This window comes from Engraulis encrasicolus, chromosome 24 (assembly GCF_034702125.1).
Source record: "Engraulis encrasicolus isolate BLACKSEA-1 chromosome 24, IST_EnEncr_1.0, whole genome shotgun sequence".
Taxonomy (NCBI): domain Eukaryota; kingdom Metazoa; phylum Chordata; class Actinopteri; order Clupeiformes; family Engraulidae; genus Engraulis; species Engraulis encrasicolus.
Window position 1 is genome coordinate 24,814,134 of NC_085880.1, and position 21,405 is coordinate 24,835,538.

Here is a 21,405-nt window from a genome sequence, read left to right on the forward strand (position 1 = left end):
TTGCAGGTTCGAGCCCCGCTCTGGTCCATCAATGTGTCCTTGAGCAAGACACTTAACCCCAAGTTGCTCCTGGTGGCAGGGTGGTATCTTGCGTGTCAGCAACTGCCACCAGTGTGTGAATGTGAGTGTGAATGGCTGAATCTGAGGCATACAATGTTTAAGTGCTTTGAGAGCTTGAAGGAGTGGAAAGGCGCTATATAAATGCAGCCCATTTACCATTTTAATCAGGTTGCGTTACTGTTACAGTCAGCAACAGTCATGCCCATTCTGGGGCCCTAGGCGAAATAGAGACATGGGGCCCACCACTTTTTGCCGGTAGGCTGACTGTTGGGGGCCCTAACAGAGGGCATATTTTGTTGGGGCTCTTGGCAATTGCCTAGCCTGCCTATTGGTAAAACTAGCTCTTGTTACAGTCGTTTGGGCAGCTATGGGTAAGCGGTTAGGGCGTCAGACTTTAGCCCAAAGGTTGCCGTTTCGACTCCTGACCCGCCAGGTTGGTGGGGGGAGTAATTAACCAGTGTTCTCCCCCATCATGGTTACCGTCCTGCCACACTGCTCCCTTGAGGCGCCGTTGGTGGCTGCCTCCTTGCACGGATGTGGCATGAATGCAATTTCATTGTGTGCTGTAGAGTGCCGTGTCACAATGACAATGGGAGCTGGAGTCTAAGTTGGGCTTTCACTTTCACTCATTTTGGCACACAAAGTTGTGATTTACCAGAAACTGACTGTTGCTTATGGTTTAGGCCTAGTGCACAGCTCTGAACAAAGGGGCATAAAGGAAATCATGCCATTATCTTGAGAAAGCAAATAAAGCAATAGTAGATTTATGCTTACGCACGATTTTGCATGACGTGAAAATTGTGTTTTTTTCCCATAGGCCTACAGTGCTTTTTTCATAATGGAGGGGGGGTTGGCCTACATTTACCCATAGGCCTTCCTGTTATGCCGCCCTATAAAACCAAAGTGCAGTAACTTCATATTTTGTCAAAATAGAGTTTAGACTGAATATTTTTAATTGCTTCTTTAGATTTAGAATTAGCTTCATTAGATTAGATCATTAGACATTTCTTATGACAAAGCATTATGGTCCAAACGTGTCCTGTTATGATATGGCTATGTCAGTAGCCACCTAGGCCTACTACCAAGGCTTTGAGGGTATCTTCCTCAGTTTCATTGTTGGCGTAGTTGCTCTACTTTGCCTTTGCAGGGCCGTATGGGCCACGCAAATATTAAGCCTACTCGAAAAGAAACGGAATAGGCCTACCTGAATTATTCGCAATCATGTCCCACCGCTACATGATTCTATTGCGTTTTAGCATTCTGTCATACAGCTCAGGCGCTACAATGTCAAGCTTTTGTGATTTTAGGCTATGATTGGTGCGCTACCTTCCACTAATGCCACTGCGAAATCTTTATTACTGATAACCAACCACAGTTGGCCTACCTCAAAAATAGAACACCACTAATGACCTACTTTGCCAATAGGCTAATCATCGTTTTGAATTCTACACCAGACCTTTTATTTGTTTGTTTTTTTAGGCGCGCGGGTAAAAAAAAATTCCAAATAATATTTTGAGTTGCTGTGTAGGTAGGTAATACCCACACGTTGAAGTAACCACCTGCTTACAGGCAGCATTTAGTTAATGTGGTGGAATGACCTATTGTCAACGTCATAATAAATGCAAAATGTGGAAATCATGCGTAGAAATACTACCACAACAGCTTGGTTGCTTGGATTGTGTCACTCCTGAACGGCCACGGGGGCCAGCTGCGGTCCTGGCGACAGTCACGGTAGACTTGGTGTGCGTTACGTGAACCACAATAAGAAGTCGACAGAACACCCCGAGTTTAGCAAACAGACGCAATATGACCGCTGGGAGAGATAATAAACAGGTGTCGAAATTGAAGGACGTAAGTCGCCATACGGACAAAACAACGGACAAGGTAAGCTGTAAAGGAGGCTATGCTGAATAATTGATCATAGTTCCATTTTGTTCTGGTCTTGATATTGCTTAGTGCACTGTGTCCACTGAAAGATGCTTCGACTTGGCCTAGTACACACACAACTTAAAATTGTGGATATTAAGTGTGTTCAGCTTGTGAGGACTGGAGTAGGCCTGTCAGTAGGCTATGTGAACCGAAGAAGATGGATGGAAGAAGTAGTAACCTGTCCTCCATAAGTTTCCTCTCATCTCACGTCACCTGCCATTCCATGTTACACTATGGTAGCCTATGGTGAGATCATACAGAAGGCGTATGGCAATTGTTATCTGCATCCACAGGCTAATGAGAAGCAAGACCAAGAGGCACAGAGAGGAGGATGGTGGAAGAATACCATCAAGGTATGACGCCACACACACACACACACACACACACACACACACACACACACACACACACACACACACACACACACACACACACACACACACTCACTCACTCACTCACTCACTCACTCACTCACTCACTCACTCACTCACACACACACACACACACACACACACACACACACACTGATGTCAAGATTCTGCTCACAATTGTTTATTTGTTTTGAACTGTTAAGTATTCATAGAAAATAAAATGGGGGCAATTATGTTTTTTCAGAAATTAGATGGTAAAACACTCAAGTAAGAAGTAAAAAAAAACACTCAAGTAAAAAAAAAAAAAGTTTTGTTTATGAAGTGAAGACAATGACGATGCACAGGTACCGCCATGTGGGATGGATCCACTACAGGCTCAGCTTGGGGATTCCAACCGTATCTCACTCATTTCGTGAAGTATTCACACAAAAAAATATATTAATTTTCGTGGTGCATTCACGTTATTGCCCACCTTTCGTAAAGTCTTCACGAAAATAATAGATTAATTTTCACGCTGCCTATTCACTTGAATTGCCCGACTGTTGCCTAGCGACCCACTAGTTTGATGCCCTTTCGGTAGCCTACCGTCACATGGTAATCAAACATTTCAAACAAGCAATTTAGGGTTAGGTTTAGGGTTAAGGTTAGGGTTAAGGTTAGGGTTAGGTTTAGGTTTAGGTTTAGGTTTAGGGGACATAAGGCGTAAGTACCGAAAGGGCGTCGAATTAGTGAGTCCCAAGTGTATCAGCAGTGTTCTGTCAGCACCCCCTCCCCACCCCTGCAGACGTTTGGATAACCATAGCAGCAGTGGGGCAATTCAAGTGAATAGGCAGCGTGAAAATTAATCTATTATTTTCGTGAAGACTTTACGAAAGGCAGGCAATAACGTGAATGCACCACGAAAATTACTCTATTCTTTTCGTGAAGATATTACGAAAGGCGTGAGATAGGGCTCGGGATTGTGTGTGTGTGTTAAAACACAAGGCAAATGGACAAGGCAATAAGTCATTTCAACAACATGTGACGTAAGCCCATTCAGAATCAATGAGAGGCAGTCAGCATTACATAATGTCCCAGTGGAAGTCAGTGTAAAGGCCAAGCCTCACTCGCAGGTTTCCATGAGGGTGCTCCTGAGATATGCCAGAGACTCCATGGCAATGGCGTTCGTTGGTGGGTGGCCACTTCAACAGACTGCTTGCTATTCAATAGACTTGTGCTATTCATTGTGTCAGTCTGATTATGGATATAGAGAGCCAAGGCCTATAAAAGAGATGAGACAGCTCAATCAGCTTCTGAAAAGGAGTGCTTTAAGGTGCAATCTGTGATTTTTTTTGGTCATTTTTGGAAGCGTACTGCTCGCCAAAAAAACCAAAACAATCAAACAAACAAAACAAAAAAACCTCAATTGCATGCATATTGAAAGAGTGCAGAAATAATTCTGCCATCATTCTCTACTGTATACCTAAAGTACAATATACAGCAGCCTATTCATAGCATTAGACAGGCTGAAAATCCCAGAAATCCCAGAATATTGTCATTAAGCCTATTCGTTTTACCATTTACTGTATTCTGTTTACATGTGTGGAACAACGTTCTGCAACAGGAATATTTCAGTTTGTTTACATGTGCGCAAATCGAATACTGCCACCGTTCCGTTTCAAATCGGAATATTCTTCACATACAACTGTGGTCATTGATGACATTGTTTTGACATTCTCTCCTTCCCAGGACACCCCTAACCCCGGCACCTACCAGATCCGAGACTTCATCGAGGAGGCCAGGCTGAAGCCTGTGCGCATGACCTACGGCTTTAGGGGCACAGGGCGGAACGGCAAGATGATCCAGGAACCCAAGGTAGTAAGGGCTAACCTGGTTATCTCCAGACTATATCATATCACAAGTGAGATATCTATCAGTCTTGGAACCATCTATTCATCCAAATGTGGTGGCCATTGGGCCTACTTCAGGCAACTCTTGCAATGAGACTAGGAGTAATAGGTATGAAAATGAAATTAAAAACACTTTGTTTTAACTGGGGCATTCATTGTATGTAAAAACACCAACTGGTTTCAACCACACTGGGTCTATTCATATAACCATCTATTCATGTTCTTGTAGGGGACATTGATATACACTCTTTAAAATATTTTCTAGTATCTGGTGTCGACATAATGGATCTGTAAACAAACTACGAGCCTCCGTTTGTATAATAATTTGTCTTCAGCGCCCTTCCGATTCTGTGTTTGGGTTCCTGAACTCAGGTCACAAGACAGAATTGGAATTCCCCAGCTAAATAAGGGATAAACTTTGGAATACCTTACCTGTGTCAGTGTTACTGTGTCCTACGCACAACACTTTCATATCTCATTTAACCCATTGTGTCCTGGAGACACCTATACGGGTTTTTCGGGATTTCGAGATTTTAGCTGTTTTATTAACTATGTGGGTAACTATGTTAGAGCTGAATGAACAGATTACAATGCAAGGGGAAGGTCTTGGCTTTTGACTCATATCATGCTTGTATGTGCTTCGGAGGCTGAGATATTTAGGATTTAATAGGAAGAGGGCACCCTTTCCCGAACAGGGCTTAGGACAAAATGGGTTAAAACAGTGGCTCCTGGAAAACCAGAGATGTAGTCGCTGTCAGAAATATCAGTAAGATATGAATGTTGTAAAAAGGTGAATGTCTACACAGGTGAATAATATACCGTATGTGGGCTTGCAGGCCTTGTTTTTGTGTTAGTGCAGTGGTGTCAATCTCATCTCGGTTCAGGGGCCACATACAGCCAAATTCATCTCAAGTGGGCCGGATCACAAACGTAATTGCGATATATCGCAGATTTCAGCTTCATGTCGGAATCATATTGCAAGTCAGCCACTTTGAGGTTGACAGCGATTATATCAGTAGCATTGGTTGTAAATGGCGACCAAAAAAGACATGAAATGCAACACATATTGTAATGGGGCAGAGATTTACTTCTGATTGAGATTCTTAGTTGTTTTTTCTCTCTCTCTGCAAGCCTGGGGTCATATTGAACCATCTGGCGGGCCGCATCCGGCCCCCGGGCCTTATATTTGACACCCCTTTGCAAATTCTGGCACATTTACATTGAAGTACCGGTATTTATTAAATACCAGATGTTCAACAATGCACATGGTCCCTATCCAATAAACCATTTTCATTCATTCATTCATTCATCCATTCATTCATTCATTCATTCATTCATTCATTCATTCATTCATTCATTCACTCACTCACTCACTCACTCACTCACTCACTCACTCACTCACTCACTCACTCACTCACTCACTCACTCACTCACTCACTCACTCACTCACTCATTCATTCACTGCAGGGAGATCTGCTTCTACCAGGAGCATATGACTTCCTGGATTCCACGCAGCAGATGTTGCAGCGCCAGGCTTCATGTGCCTTCAAGAACCGCCCACGGCCCGAGAACTACACACTGGGCGTCCGTGACAAGGTGGGATCATAAGGATGTGTCATGACATCAAGAATATAGTAGATATCACATCTGGGGGGTGAATTTCTGGAAATCATAGTTGTTAGCAGTTAGCAACTTCGGTAGTTGCCAATGGGAAAATGCATTGAAAACAACTAAGTAGCTAATGTAGTAAGCAACTTTGGTTTCGAGAAATGCACCCCTGTACTGTGCCTGTTTTTTGTCACCCTGACTTCAAATTGAGCAAAAGAGGCAATGTTGGCACCACTGATGGCAAACTCAGAAAATACTTGTTGACATGTTTTGAACTACACGCTGGGTGTTTGCGACAAGCTAGGGTCATAAGTATTTGTCATCATGTGACATTGAGAAGCGTAAATGATGGCACATTTTTCAAACTCATGCTTATACGTGTGTGTGCGTGGGTGTGCGTGTGTGTGCGTGTGTGCGTGTGCGTGTGTGCGTGATTTACAGGATGTAAACCTCTCCCCTTGCCACTATGACACTATGGAGAAGCCTGTCCCTGTACTACCTTGTAGGTAAGGACCTGACCCTGACCTCTGTTCTCACTCTCTCTCTCTCTCTCTCTCTCTCTCTCTCTCTCTCTCTCTCTCTCTCTCTCTCTCTCTCTCTCTCTCTCTCTGGGTTTTTTTGTGTGTGGGGACAACTGTTGGTGAGAGAACATGTAGTATGGATGTTGGCAGACTATGTGTGAGGTGGGGTTATGAGTGAGGAGAGGATTGTATATTTTTATAAGTGATGTAGAGCGCATTTTCTAATCCTCTCTACTCCCCTCCCTCCCTCTCTGCTCCTCTCCCCCTCTTCTCCTCTTCCAGACATATGATGTTTCGTTCGGCCGTACCACGTCTCACCTTCCTGCCTGTGAGTATCCCCTTTCCTTCGCTTACCTTCCCAGAGCCAGAGTCAGAGAGCCCACACAGTAAAACAATGAGTTCTCAACGCAAACACACCAAAACACAACCCCACCCCTCCAGACTTTTGGAGTTTGTGAAAGTATAAAAGAAAAAGTGTACTGCATTTGGGTACAGTGAGATATAACACGTTTTGCAAGACCACCGACCAATCAGCAGCTGTAGGCATGATGGGGGCAGGGAGCAGATTACAGGTCACGAGCAAACATTAACAATTTAGGGTAAAAATTCAAAAGTTCTGAAATTTCACCCACAGCAATGCATTTCTCAATTCGTCTGTGCCAGATCCTCCGAACAAATGACAATAGTGCAGTCTGGTTCTAACCTTTTTTGACCCTTGATCTCATCATTAGCCTCCCAACGCCCCCTTGACCTCATCATAAGTCTGCCAACACCCCCCTTCTTAGTATTGAAAAATAAAATAGACAAACGCCCCCAAATGGCAGCCCCCACTCAACTGTATCCTTCTCAACGCTACCCCTAGGGCTCCCCAACGCCCCCTGTAGAGAAACACCACATTAGTGCAAGGGTATTGAGAGAGCTAGCCTGTGCGAGAGCCGACTGAGGAGTCCGTCTCCATGGAGTGTGGGAGACCCTGTTACAGTTTTTCTTGATTGCTTACACACAATTTTCGGAATCAGTTCTCGAATTCTCAAAACTCTACACACAAATCCCCAAAATTCACACACAACGGGCAAAACCCCTCACTACCCCTGAAAAATGAACGTCTTGTCTCAAAATTATATACTCTCTTCTAAAAGCCTAATTTTGTCGTCAAATGACTGTCACTACAATAAACATTTTTAGAGTCCTTAAAACACTGTTGGGCACAGGGTAAAACTAATTTCTCCTTTTACGTATTACTATACATACAGTCCTTTGGGCTTTTTTGTTCTGCATTGCATGGATACTGTGACATAAATTGGAAAAACTTCATTCCCACAACACACAAACAGACTCAGAGTACACAGATGTGTGGCAAAAAAATATATTTTACATATTTTTCTGACATCGAAAAAATGTGCACTAATGTGCTGTAAAATATTGGGTAACCACATGAAAATGATCTCTTGTATTACATATTTTGAAGATCAAAAGCTGAACAAATGTGTGTTCTCACTGCATTCACTCAAGGTTTCATCAATATCACATGCAATGTGTGTCCTTACGGGGTGAATCGTGATGATTTCAGATTGTAAACAGATATGAATAGAGTTTGCCCATGTGATGAAGTGAACATAGTATGGCAGTTGATTTTAATATTTTGAATGACAGTGTGTTCCATGCCACAACCAGGAATTTTCTTTATGAAAATTGTGTCTAATCCAGAGAATTATGTGTTTTGAAAAGAGTGTGTTTTAAAACTGAAATGTGAGTGTAAAGAAGCAATTGTGTTTATTGTTCAGTGACATTGGTTCAGGGAGTTGGGAAATGGGTGAGATGTTTCCAGAATTGTGTGTGAAGTACCAGAAATTGTGTGTAAGCAATCGAGAAAAACTGTAGGGGAGACCCTGTTACTCTGCCATTTAAATTCATTGGAGTTACGAATTAAAAAAAAATAATCAGGTTGTGTTTTATTAGCATGACTGTTGTGATGTGGTGTTGCAAAAGCGTACAAATAACAAGACAAAAAGTGTGAATAGTGTTACCTTAACCAATCAGTAGTAACAGACTTTGCGGGTGAGTTCTTGCTGATTGGCTAAACAGTGAGCGAACCGAGCTAGGAGGCTGTGTGTGGTGTGTGCGGAGCGAAAATCGTTGGGTTAAAGTACATAGGATGGCGTGGGTGGTCAGGCTAGGGGAGAGCAGGCAAGGCAGGTCGGCGAGGGGAATCCTGTATGCTGGTTGACAGGGCGCCAGGAGGGCCATGTGGCCTAATCTAATGCAGCCCGGTGGGGGAGGGACGTGTGGAAATGTGCTGCTGACAAGGGAACGCCAATGTGCACACTCACTCACTCACTCACTCACTCACTCTCACCCAACCTACTGTAGACAAACAAACAAGGAGAAGTGTGTGTGTGTGCGTGTGCGTGTGTGTGTGTGGTGGGGTGGGTCTGATGAGTGTGTGTGTGCGTGTGTGTGCGTGTGTGGTGGGGTGGGTCTGATGAGGTACGTGTGATATGCCCGCTCCGGCGTGGCCTCTGGTTGAAAGCTGCTGGTGTGAAATAGAGAGGTATTAGCACCTCAGGGTGGCGTGGCGCCCCATGGCACCGGCGGTATGCCTGGCATGTACAAGTGGAGTAGGGCACAGAAGACCTGTTCCAACACACTGAACCAGAGCAGAGAGAGACAGAGAGAGAGAGAGAGACACAGAGAGAGACAGAGAGAGAGAGAGAGAGAGAGAGAGAGAGAGACAGAGAGAGAGAGAGAGAGACACAGAGAGAGAGAGAGAGACCATGTCAATATGATGGGAGAACATTTTTAATATCTGTGTGTCTGTGCGTGTGTGTGTGTGTTTGTGTGCGCATGTGCGTGCACGCGCGTCTGTGTGTGTGTGTGTGTGCGTGTTTGTTTGTGTGTGTGTGTGTGTGTGTGTGTGTGTGTGTGTGTGTGTGTGTGTGTGTGTGTGTGTGTGTGCGTGTTTGTTTTTGTGTGTGTGTGTGTGTGTGTGTGTGTGTTTTGTGTGTCTGTCTGTCTGTCTGTCTGTGTTCCAGAAAGACGGTCCTGCTCCTGGACAGTACGATGTGAAGAACCAGAGTTGCAGGCCCGGCATCTCCTCCAGCTTCAAGTCCACGGTCCCGCGCCTTCACTCTGTTCGCTCGGTGGGTCAGCAGCTTATGTCTGTGCCAATGTGGGTGTTTGTGTATTTGTAGATATACAGTATGCACTTGTCTGTGTCAGTAGACATGTTTCAATTTAAAGTAGCAATTTACATGGGAATTTACTACATTTATTTGAAAAAATTGTATGCCCGTGGAATTGGTGCACAGTGTTATCGTGTAACATGGTTACTTTAATTGCTTCTTCAAATGCTGTGTTCCCTCCAAATACAGTATGCACTCGTATTATGGCAATTCTACCATATACCATGGCAGAGGAGTGCTATGGCACCCAGGACCAGATTAAGATGGCCTGGGTCCCCTAGGCTGCTGGTTGCTGTGGGGCCCCCCGAAGCCAAATTTTGCGACAAATTTACATAGACAATGTCATAATTTTGAACTAGGAATTAAGGATAACATGTCTACTAACTGTTGTCAACATTGCACATGATTTTTTTTCTACATTACATCCTGTCACAATTCCGTGATTTTTCACTTTTAACCAATTTAAAGTCACCCCCTGGCAGGTGGGGGGCCCCTAGGCTGCAGCCATATCTAGCCTGTGCATTGATCCAGCCTTGATGGCACCATTAGTTATTATATTGCTGTGATATGCTGTTACATATACGGCCAGCTGCCACCCCAAAGATGCCCTTGAGTATGGCATCTTATCATGCATTGCCCCAGGGCCGACTTACCCTTTATGTACAATTCAATGTAAATGGGTCCTTTATACACATCATTTATATCGTATCCCACTAAGACATGGTCCCTGTTATTCATAAGCTGTTACCAGACTGGTAATGACCAATGGCAATGTATTACTGAAGGCCCTTTGCTTTCTCATAGTGGCGTATCATCACTATGGTAGAAAAGTGTTTTCAATGACTAAAGTGGTGGAACAGTGTGCGTTAAGAGACTACAGTATACATTTCACTGGATTGTGCACTGCAGTCACAACTGCAACCTGTGTGTAATTCACCGTACATCACACAGCTAAACAATGCTAGATCTGGAAGGGCCACAGTCGTGGTATGAATAGTCAATTTGCTATTTGGACACAATAATGCGCAAGCTCTCACAGACCACGTAAAACGGACCTGTGGGGCCCCGGGGCCTTGTGTTTGACATGTTTGACACCTATGCTGTGGTTCAGGGGTGGGAACCTTTTTCATTTGAGTTGCCAGATCCTCCAAGGGCCGTACTATGAACACAAATGAGGATTTCCCCCTGCACTTTAGGGCTATATTGAAGCCGACCACCTTTACAGCAGTCCCCTTCAGAACTTCATAGTATTGCAAATGCAATTTATAACATTTCTGTCAGACCCACTCTAGTCAAAAATGAGACGAGAAACAGAGATACATTTCAGAAGCTTTATTTCTGATTGCATATTTGTGTTTGGCGGTATGGCTCTGTTCGGAGGAAGCTCCCCGGCTTCTCCATGAGCTCCATGGAAGCCAAGACAGGGAACAGCAGCATCCTCAGGTGGAGTGCCTTCCATTTAGCTGGAAAGGCAACATACCCCCTAGAACAGAGCAAGCAACAATGACAACAGTATGACATTGATTGGCAATGAGAAGTCTGGTGGAGCAGGGGAGGTGGTGGGTGCAAAACAAGCAGCAAAAGCAATGACAGGAAAACAAATTCGGTAGTTTAAATAAAGCGCGCCAAAAGCCAGCATCCAATTGCGAGCAGCAGCTGATTAACTAAAGCGCAGCTGATTAGAGGACTGCTGTAGGGGTTAGGTCGGCGTCAGCCAATAGGCAAAAGGGAGCGTTGACTACGTGGTCTGCCAGAACTAACGCTAACGCTCGATTTCTGTCAGACCCACTCTAGTCAAAAATGAGACGAGAAACAGAGATACATTTCAGAAGCTTTATTTCTGATTGCATATTTGTGTTTGGCGGTATGGCTCTGTTCGGAGGAAGCTCCCCGGCTTCTCCATGAGCTCCATGGAAGCCAAGACAGGGAACAGCAGCATCCTCAGGTGGAGTGCCTTCCATTTAGCTGGAAAGGCAACATACCCCCCAAACAGACCATACCAAAAACGCAGCCCAAACAATTGGATTAGTTGGAAACGGGGCATCTACAACCCCCCGAAACAGAATATTAGTCCACCAAATGTGAATAACGATTAATGAATATCGTGACATTAGTTACGGAACTGCGGTAATACCTGATGTTAAAAGAGAAGTGCTATGCTAGACCGGAATGTGGTCCGAGACACAGAGTATTTACTTGCCCAGCTGCAGCAAAATGAAAAAGCTTGCCCAGCAGCAGTTAATGAAAAAGCTTGCCCAGCAGCAGTTAATGAAAAAGCTTGCCCAGCAGCAGTTAGAGATGTTCATTGATTGTTTACATTTATTGCCGTTTCAGCAGCTATGGCAGCTATATGCTAGATTGTGGCCAATACAGATAGATTGTGGCCAATACAGATAGAAAAAAAAAAGCAGAAAAAGCATGCCCAGAGACAGTGGCAAGGCCTGCAGCAGTTACATGGGCCTCAAAGAAGTCAACAATAAATAATTATTATTATTATTTATTTATTATTATTATTATTATTATTTTTTTTTTTAAGTCACTAGCCAATAAGTAGCGTAAAATGTAATTATCTGCCAGCATTACGTATTGCTTGGCCGCAGCTAAAACACACGAGACTAGCGGTTAAGCGCCCCATGCCACCAGCTGAGAGTAGACACGGGTAAGATAATAGACTAGACTAGCTGTCGGACAGAATGAGCTATATAGGATGTACATAAGAAAAAAAAATGTCGAAGATGGTTAAATATACTGGCCAAGATTCATTAGGGTAACGTACACCAGACCAGGGGCAGTAGATAGGCAAGGCTGGCAAAAAACAGCAAATGGGCTTGGTGGGCATCAGAAACATTGGGCTAGACGGGCAGCAGCAGCAATGGGTTAAACGGGCAGCAGCAGCAGCAATGGGTTAAGCGGGCAGCAGCAGCAGCAGCAGCGGGTTAAGCGGGCAGCAGCAGCAATGGGTTAATCGGGCCGCAGCAGCAATGGGTTAGGCGAGCAGCCAGCAGCAGTAAACCGGCTAGCCAGGCGGGAGCAGCTGTAAATGGGCCAGGCAGCCAGCATCAGATGAGCTGATCGTCAGGATCTGTGCTACTCTAGGATCCGGAAAAACAGCAGGCTGACAAGGACCACATGACGGCACACAATAAGCTGGACCTCGATGACTGCAACCAAGCTAGAATGATGGACAGATACTGCTGTAGGTAAAGCCTATCCGAGAGCAGCAAGGAGGCCGGAGATGGCGACAGTCAGCATAAGCTACACTGACACAATATGAGCGGGCAGCCGCTGGCTAGACACTAGACCGACCAATGAAGCAGCCGATAGACTAAACCAGTGAGCCCACTGTAGTTACAGTAGCTGCACAATACAATCCAGCAGATCTGACAGCATAGATAATATGACTGGAGCAGGACCCGATGCAGTTAAACTATGTGAGCAAGCTGAAGTTAGAGAGTATGAGCCAATAGCAATTGCAGCACATGGACTACTCAGGGCAATCAATGCTACCAACAACAGAGTCAACATGCTAACAGGGCGAACATTAGCCAGACAGCACGATTACCGTCCTACGAAGCAACACAGGCGACCAGTAACAAAAACGTGAGCAGCACTACAGAGTACACTTGCCGAGCAAGCAGAGCTAATTCAGACTATGAGCTAACAGCGCCACCATGACTACACGGGGAACAATGCCAACAGACCACAGAAGCTAACAGCATTAGCAAGGCCTATGTATACTATGCAGTTGGCAGCAAAAAGACGGAATCAACAAAATTATCCAGACACAGCAACAGCCTGAGCCCAACATGATCTACACTGATTGTATAAAGGACGCTGCCGACGTCACCATCGACGTCTCCCTAAGCATGACAAGGCCTAAACGTGCTAAATATGACCCAACATGAACGCCACTACACATTACATAACAATAGCCTACAGTTGATATTTTACTATGCAGATAGATGTTGCCATTTAACCAAAGTGACTGGAATGAGGGGAAGCGCTAATAATGCCATACAGGCAGCACACGCAATATTGCACAACCAAACCGAGCTAGCAGGAAGATACACAGCCATGCAAGGTCACGGTTAGGCATATAACCAGGCTTTAACAGATGAGCAATATAGCCATGCCAGCACAGCCTACATCAGCCAGTAACAAAGACAATGCACCCCTTGCTAGTAGTAATGACGGACTCCAGACAAAATACTTACACTACACCGGCCAAAACAGGACTGACTACATACCAGCACGAAACAGGGCACCAGCACTGAGTGAAGCAGCAACCACACTAAAGCCAGGCCACAGCCAGAGTACCTACACAGCCCAGCCAGGACTATGACTGTACACACTGCAAGCACCTAGACTAGCAAACATGAAGCAATGGTTCACGAGAACATTAATAGTCTAGGATACAGAGCTAGCACAACTGGCCAAACAGGCCTACAGTAGGCATACTTATACAGTAATGCAGCAGAGACAACATGATGGAGCCCACTGAAACCCCCCAAAACTATCAAGCGGTTTGGCGCTTACGAATTCAGTACATCAGGAGTGCCATGGAAAATGCTGGACCTGCCAACGCCGCCTTGAAATACATGGGTTGTGGAAACGCAGCCCTGTCACGAAAACGGGGCTCTCCTATAAGATATCACGAATATTATGATTATTTTCGTGACGTAGTACGACATCGCATTAGACAGGGTTGCCACTCCTCAAGCAACGCGCCGTGGGTGTCCATCCGAACACTGGGCCTAACCCATACTTACAAAATTGACTATTTAAATGACTGCAGGAAAACAGGAATAACATACCGATACCATTGAAATAAGGAGCAACTACGGGACACCTGGAGTCTCCCAATTACAAAAATAACCAGCAGTCCCGAATGCACGGTTGTAGCGTCCGTCGTGCCAAGGATGATTGAAGACACCTGCGGCTTGTTACAGCACATCATCAGATGAACGGCGATGATAGTGAAGTAATGCAGCAATACAAAGCCTAGGATAGCCCAATCGCATCGTCGACTATTAAGGTTATGTTCAAAGGGAGCCAATTTAGTTAACAGTTTCGGAGCACAAGGCAAAAACGCATCTCGTCAGATTATGCACCGTATCGACATGCAAGATTTATAGCCCGCGAAAGAACAAAAGACGACTGAATTTACCACGACTCACGTGAATGTATTTGGATGCGTTTATCCGGAGAGTATTCCTACATGATTTGCCACCTCACAACAAGCCCTACTACCGGTATAGCCCCTGCATAGGGCAAATGCAATGGGCAGCCAAACGAAATAATCAGCCTCTGTTGAGTGTAATGAAACCATATCTAATAGCCTAAGCAACTGGAGAAAAAACAGCCGACTACGCACTCAAAACAGGCGTTAAGCAGCAAGCTATGGTTTAACGTCAGAGAGAGTGGACAAAAGGGTTCACCTAACTAAAGAAAACAACAATTATTAAAAGCTATAGTGCAACAGTTAGCGACCAACTCCGATCTTGAGACATAGAAACCTAGTTAATTTAAGACAAGCCATCAGAGTATTAATCTCTGCTGACGCAGCGCGGGTACAATGCCTATCGTCCAAACAGCACATCACCATTACTTCCAAACGCGCAAAAAGCAGTGGAAATGCAATAATGAAATCAGCGAAGGCAGTTCCCATGGGGAACTCACTGCCAGCAAAATAAACTATCCATGAAGCTCGGATTAAATGCCAGAAATTCTGCGGCACGACACGAGAAAAGTAGTGCGTAAAATGTAGGGTAAATGACCAGTGAGCTCATATCGGGAGATAAGGCAAAATAGATGAAGCCTATGTAATGAAGAAAAGCGCACAGCCTACCAGAAGACGAAACCCTATTGTTGATCAGAAAGAAAAACATCTGATATTTAGTTTAAACACAACGCAAGCATCACCAAAAGAAGCCATGCACGCAGCAAAACAAGCAGCAAAAGCAATGACAGGAAAACAAATTCGGTAGTTTAAATAAAGCGCGCCAAAAGCCAGCATCCAATTGCGAGCAGCAGCTGATTAACTAAAGCGCAGCTGATTAGAGGACTGCTGTAGGGGTTAGGTCGGCGTCAGCCAATAGGCAAAAGGGAGCGTTGACTACGTGGTCTGCCAGAACTAACGCTAACGCTCGATTTCTTTACTTAAGTTGTGATAGGCCACCGCTCATCTGTTTAGAAGGTGCAGGATTCAGTAGAAATTTCTGTATAAAAAGAAGACAATCCGCACACTTCAGGTCTATTTTTGTGCAAAGAAGCTTTACTTGACTTGCAAGCTTTCGGTCCTTAGACCTTCATCAGGCAGAGTGCATACAAACAGGGCTTGTGGTTAATATACATCATTATTGGCATCTGTGGTGCAGCACTCTGAGTCAGTGAAGCATTCTGGGAAATGTAGTGAAAGACAAAACATGAAACTTAAACAGAGAAAACAAGAACAAGTCCATGCTTTGCAGACATCAGGCATTAACCATCATAAATCAGAGCACAAACAGTTCAGAATTAAATCCATATTTCTTTATTATATAAACACACTCATGTCAAAATCCTCGTTTAGACCTGATGGTTGCAATGCATTTAAAGTATATATCCAAAAAAGTTCTCTTTGGCATAATTTCCTGTTGATGTCACCTCCTCTGTGTAGGGTTACTTGCTCTATACCTTGAAATCTAAGGGAAGAGAGAGGGTGTGACAGATCATTAAAATGACAGGCAACAGGATAATTTTCATCTTTTCTCCTGATGGAGCTCTTATGTTCACTTATTCTTTGTTTCAGAGGACGGGTGGTTTTTCCAATGTAAATTTTGTCACATGGGCATGTTAACATGTAAACAACATTTTTTGTGTTGCATGTGATATACCCGTCCCTGCTGTAGTTGAATGTTGTTGTGTTTGTCTGAGGATGAACGTTGTTGTTGTGTTGTGTGTTGACAGAGGACTCCAGGTCCGGGGACCTATGAGCCGGTGCTGCAGCTGGGCCAGAGGATGGGTCCAATGGCTGAAATGGGCGTCCACGGCCTGCTCTTCCGCAACGTCTTCTGAGCCGGATGGATCCCCCGTCTCACACCATCCCGCCCCATCCCATCCTGTTCAGCCATCAATCTATTATGTCAACAGTTTAGCGTGTATTCATGGCCAGACAGCCACTCACCGCTTCGTTGTGTTGTGTTTCGTTGTGTCATAGTATATTGCCAACCTTAAAATAATTTGAAACCCTCTGGAAACACCTGCTTTTCTTGATTACTGTTCAAGATGCAGTTGCAAGAATAACACACGCACGCACACGCTCATGCACGTGTGCGCGGGCGCCCGCGCGCGCACGCACACACACACACACACACACACACACACACACACACACATACACACACCTCATATACAGTAAATATACTGTACACTTGACACTTGAAATATGAAGAACTCTTTTCCAGAGGTGTCAAAAGTGAAAGCAAAAGTTAAACAAACAAAAAAAACACAATCTTCTTCAATTTTGTGGTGGGTTCCTGTAAGGTTTTTAGTAGAGATGCACCAGATCCTGATTTTTAGGATCCTGCCGGATACCGGATCCACTGCTTAAGATCCTGCCGGATCCGGAACCGGATACCGGATCCTATGAAAGGGTTGAAACACATAGCCTACTCGCACACGTGGACCCTTTTTATCACGTTGGCTCAAGCTATTTTGAGTGAAAAGCCTCGGCTACCGGATCCTGGATCCTGGAACCGGATCCGGATCTTGTGAAAAACCCTATTATCCTGCCAGATCCAGAACCGGATAGTAATAACACAGTCTATCCATCTCATTAGGTACAATGGAGTAAATGGTGTAACAGCTATGTAATATCACATTTTCAAAGATATAAAAAAACAACAACACATTAACCCAACATTAACCCAATGTCAGTTGCATTGATGCCACCTTGGATGCCACCACAAACAAGATTTAAATGGCCATTGTACTGTTTTGGAATGGAGCTCTTCATATTTAAACCTGAGGTGTGTTTAAAACGTTTTGAGCACAGGGAGCAATGTTACATTGGGCACAGCCCCTCTGTGATACTGTGCTTGTTCACAACAAGCTTGACAAAAATGCCAGAGGAGTGATTCACCCAGCGCGCCGCTGAGCGTTCACCATGTGAGCTGCTGGTTTTGCTGTTGAGGCTATGCCGCTAAGTCTGCGGTCAAAGGCGCTAAGCTAGGCGTTTTGTTTAGGGCCTCGGCCTCCTACGGTATCCCACCACACTCATTCATTCATTCAGCTGCCAACAAAGAGGTCAGTGTGGCACACAATGAAACAGCTGTTTTCATCAGGTCTGCCAACACTATGCAACACGAGAAAAAACAACACGACCCTTTAGAAAAATCTTTGTGAACATTTTCTCACTGACAAATGTATCCAAGCAAATATATTCACAAGTATACATTTTACTTATAAAACACATCAAGCAAAAACAGCCTAAAGACATAAACAAACAAAAGTGCATTCAACTGTTCACACACAGGAGAGTATTGGACAGGATTTAGTCATTCCAATGGAGCAGGTCAGGCAAAGGATTCACAAAGCTTTTAAAGGGGTGAGAAGTTTTATAAAATGTCTGAAGGGAGTCACTTAATTTGCACCTCATTTTCTCAATTCTTGTCTTCTGCATTATATCGCTGACCCAATGGCTATGTGTTGGAGATGTTGCAACAGAAGAACCACTTAAATATACATATGAGGCATGACAGAAATGTGGATTAAACAAACCGTAACAAGACAGCAAGATCGAGAGAGAAAGACATCTGAAGAATGACTCTGAAGAAGACGCACACGGTGTCGAAACGTCAGTCATTATATTTGCACCACAATAAAATACTAAAAAGTATCTGAGTGCTCCAGTCATCCCTGGCCTAGTCTTTCCGAAGTGGACCAGTTTACTCTACATTGTATACCGTCCTGGACTGGACGCACCAAGAAGGTTAGAGCGCAAGTGACTTCCCTTTTACGAGAGAAAGACATGTTGTTAGAGAAATAATGTGATATAAGGTTTTTTTTTAAAAAATGACACAGTACATATGGTGTGAGATAGTGTTAAAAAAAACAGGAACAAAGGAAGAAGAGATATGGATAGAGAAAGAGAGTGAGTGAGAAACAGAAATGGAAAGAGACAGAGGCATGTTCCATATAAAGTCTCAGTGTTACAAATCCTAAGAGAAATGAAGATACATGGTACATGATGGGAGAGAAAGAGGGATGAAGAGAGACATAGTGAAAGGGAGAGAGATGGAGGGGGTTGGCGGACATGTTGTGAGTAAATGCATGTACCTCTGTCTCAAGCTATGTGTGTCTCAGCCACACTCGGAGGCCTCTGAATATTTTATGCGCGCACTGCCCTCCCGCCTCAAATGGATGTCCTTGTTTTCTTTGCCTCTTTCTTACCCGCAAATCTCAGCAGGTACCCAGCCCAGCGTAGAACAGACACACAAGGTTGCCAGATGTGACTATTTCCAGACCAATTAAAAAAAAAAACGAAATCCTTCCAAATATTAGCTAAATTCAATGGCAAAAGGAAAAGGACAACGAGCGCTCAAAGTCTTTTCTCCAGATAGAAGGGGTGCATCTGGTTAATCCTGTTAAGGCTTCATAGAAAGATGACTGAATCCAAAGCACTCTCTACACTCTCTACAACCTTGACTCGAAGGAGAGTGCTTTGGATTCAGTCATCTTTCTATGAACTAAATTCAATTGTTTTCTGTGGTCATACAATTTTAAGTATGTTTTTTCTTCACACAGATGGGCATCCCAAATAGCCTAGTCCAATCTGACAACCTTATAGACAAATCCCCCTATTACATCTAATACCGTTGTGGAAGACAAACACAATTCACTTTTAAAGAGCTATTATCACTGGGTCAAAATTAAAATCTGAAACAACGTCGCGGGACGAATACAGTAATAATTAAAAATATATATGTGTAAATGCCCTTAATACTCATAGCTAAATTCCACACAGACTCTTTCCCATCATATGCGCTAGTTTGCATATGAGTGTGAGCTGTGTCATTGGCCTGGGCCCACTCATATTCCTATGACACACCAAATTTCATGTTAAATTCCTGTCACGTTATAACTTAACGGTGTACTGTATGTGGGTCAACTGTAATGCACATTTAAAATGATCTCGCGGGCTGAAAAAAAAAGACTCTATGGGCCTGATTTGACCCCCGGGCCTGAGTTTGACATCCCTGTTTTGGGATGATATTACTCATATGGCATATACATAGGCCTACACCGGGGTGAAAGTAGATTTTGACATACACCTGTGCGCACCCGTCTACTTTCACCACTGGGCCTACAATAAAAGTGGCCCATTTCTTATGAAATTGATATTAATCATTGATATGAATTATTGATATATATATATTTAATTTTTTTATTTTTTATTTATTTTATTTATTTTCCTATGGGCAGGCTAGGGAGCTGTGGGAATCAGAACTCCTGCTTTGCCAAACAACGCTCTATTGACCCCTGTGTCAACAAGGGACCAACTACAATAATCTTCCACAGCAAATGATCAGTGATGGTTTTAGAATCAGATCAGATACTTTTGAATTTAAAGTCTCTCTACTTAAAAAGCGTCCGTCTATGGCTTATTGGTGGTGTCTTTGGTTGCAAATCCCATGCTAACCTCAATATTGGCGCAACGCAGCAGTTCAAGATCACAAAAGACCTTAATCCCCAGTGCCCCTTTCAAAGACAGTCAAGTGCACGCATTTGTGTGTGTGTGTGTGTGTGTGTGTGCGTGCGTGCGTGCGTGCCTGTGTGTGCGTGTGTTATCTGAAACATAACCAGGTAATGGATACCTGGTGGCGAAGATGATCTCTTAACTCTTCCAAGAACAACCAACCACCAGCAGGCCTGCTACAATACCACTGTTCACCATGCAGAAGTCTGTCCCTGGATGTGTCGTGTGTGTGGTTTTGCTCTGTGTGGCCATGTTTTCTCATGCCCCATTTGACCTGCATGGTTGGCGGTCATGCTATCGGATGGCCGGCTAATCCACTCATCCTAAGGAGCAGCACCACTGCTTGAGTTGCCCATGCGATATGTAATATGGACGTACAGTATGGTGTGTACTTATTTATTTCATAGTTGGGTGCATAATGTGCAGGGCTTGTCATTGGCACCTGCCAACCGGCAAAATAGTACAACTTGGTTATGGCTAGTAATTTCAGTGTCACTAGCCACTTTGGCATGTAGCTTATGACATACATTATTCACACCATCATGTGTCCAATTACCTATGTAGAAAAAAAATACTCTTGTTGCACTTACATGAAAATGGCCTTAGCTAAATTCTGAAATATGTTCAACCTACAGTATGTGAAGAAGTTTTATATGAATTTGACACATACACATACGTGTGTCTTGGACATCCGTAGGCCTATACGAGGGCATCAACATTATTTAGCATATGTATTTTTCATGCACATCTTTGTATGGAACTGAAGATAAAGTAGATGGATGACAACTTGCATTTTCCAGATGAACAGTCATGTAAAATATTTTATTTGGTTAAATGCTTCTGAAAGTCCAGGTCCAAAACTGACCCTTATCTTGGGGTCATTGGTCAGACAGCCCATAAGTCAGACAATAAGCCACAGAGGACCATAACGCTTAGGTTACTGGGCTAACAGGCTACATGCTACATGCCTTTAATGCCGTTTAAGGTTAGAAATTGGTTTGGTTTGGGCATAGTTTTAACTTTTCGGTTTAAAGTGAATAATTCCAAAATAATTAAAATAATTGTATACTGACAGAACATGCCTTAAATGATGGTTAGGGTTAGAAA

The 21,405-nt window shown here is 43.9% G+C and overlaps 1 protein-coding gene across 1 annotated transcript; it reads left to right on the forward strand.

Annotated features, from left to right (window-relative positions):
* Positions 1-1,702: 1,702 nt before the first annotated feature.
* stpg4 (sperm-tail PG-rich repeat containing 4) lies at positions 1,703-16,798 on the forward strand. Its single transcript, XM_063192162.1, has 8 exons — positions 1,703-1,944; positions 2,283-2,342; positions 4,089-4,214; positions 5,717-5,845; positions 6,299-6,363; positions 6,661-6,706; positions 9,411-9,518; positions 16,509-16,798. The coding sequence occupies exons 1-8, from the start codon at positions 1,867-1,869 to the stop codon at positions 16,614-16,616; spliced, it is 720 nt and encodes a 239-aa protein (XP_063048232.1). The 5' UTR covers positions 1,703-1,866; the 3' UTR covers positions 16,617-16,798.
* Positions 16,799-21,405: the final 4,607 nt, after the last annotated feature.

Coding starts and splice junctions, on each gene's coding strand:
- stpg4 (XM_063192162.1), top strand. CDS start 1,867: ATGACCGCTGGGAGAGATAATAAACAGGTGTCGAAATTGAAGGACGTA. Junction 6,364..6,660: donor GTCCCTGTACTACCTTGTAG/GTAAGGACCTGA, acceptor CTCCTCTTCCAG/ACATATGATGTTTCGTTCGG. Junction 6,707..9,410: donor CACGTCTCACCTTCCTGCCT/GTGAGTATCCCC, acceptor TCTGTGTTCCAG/AAAGACGGTCCTGCTCCTGG.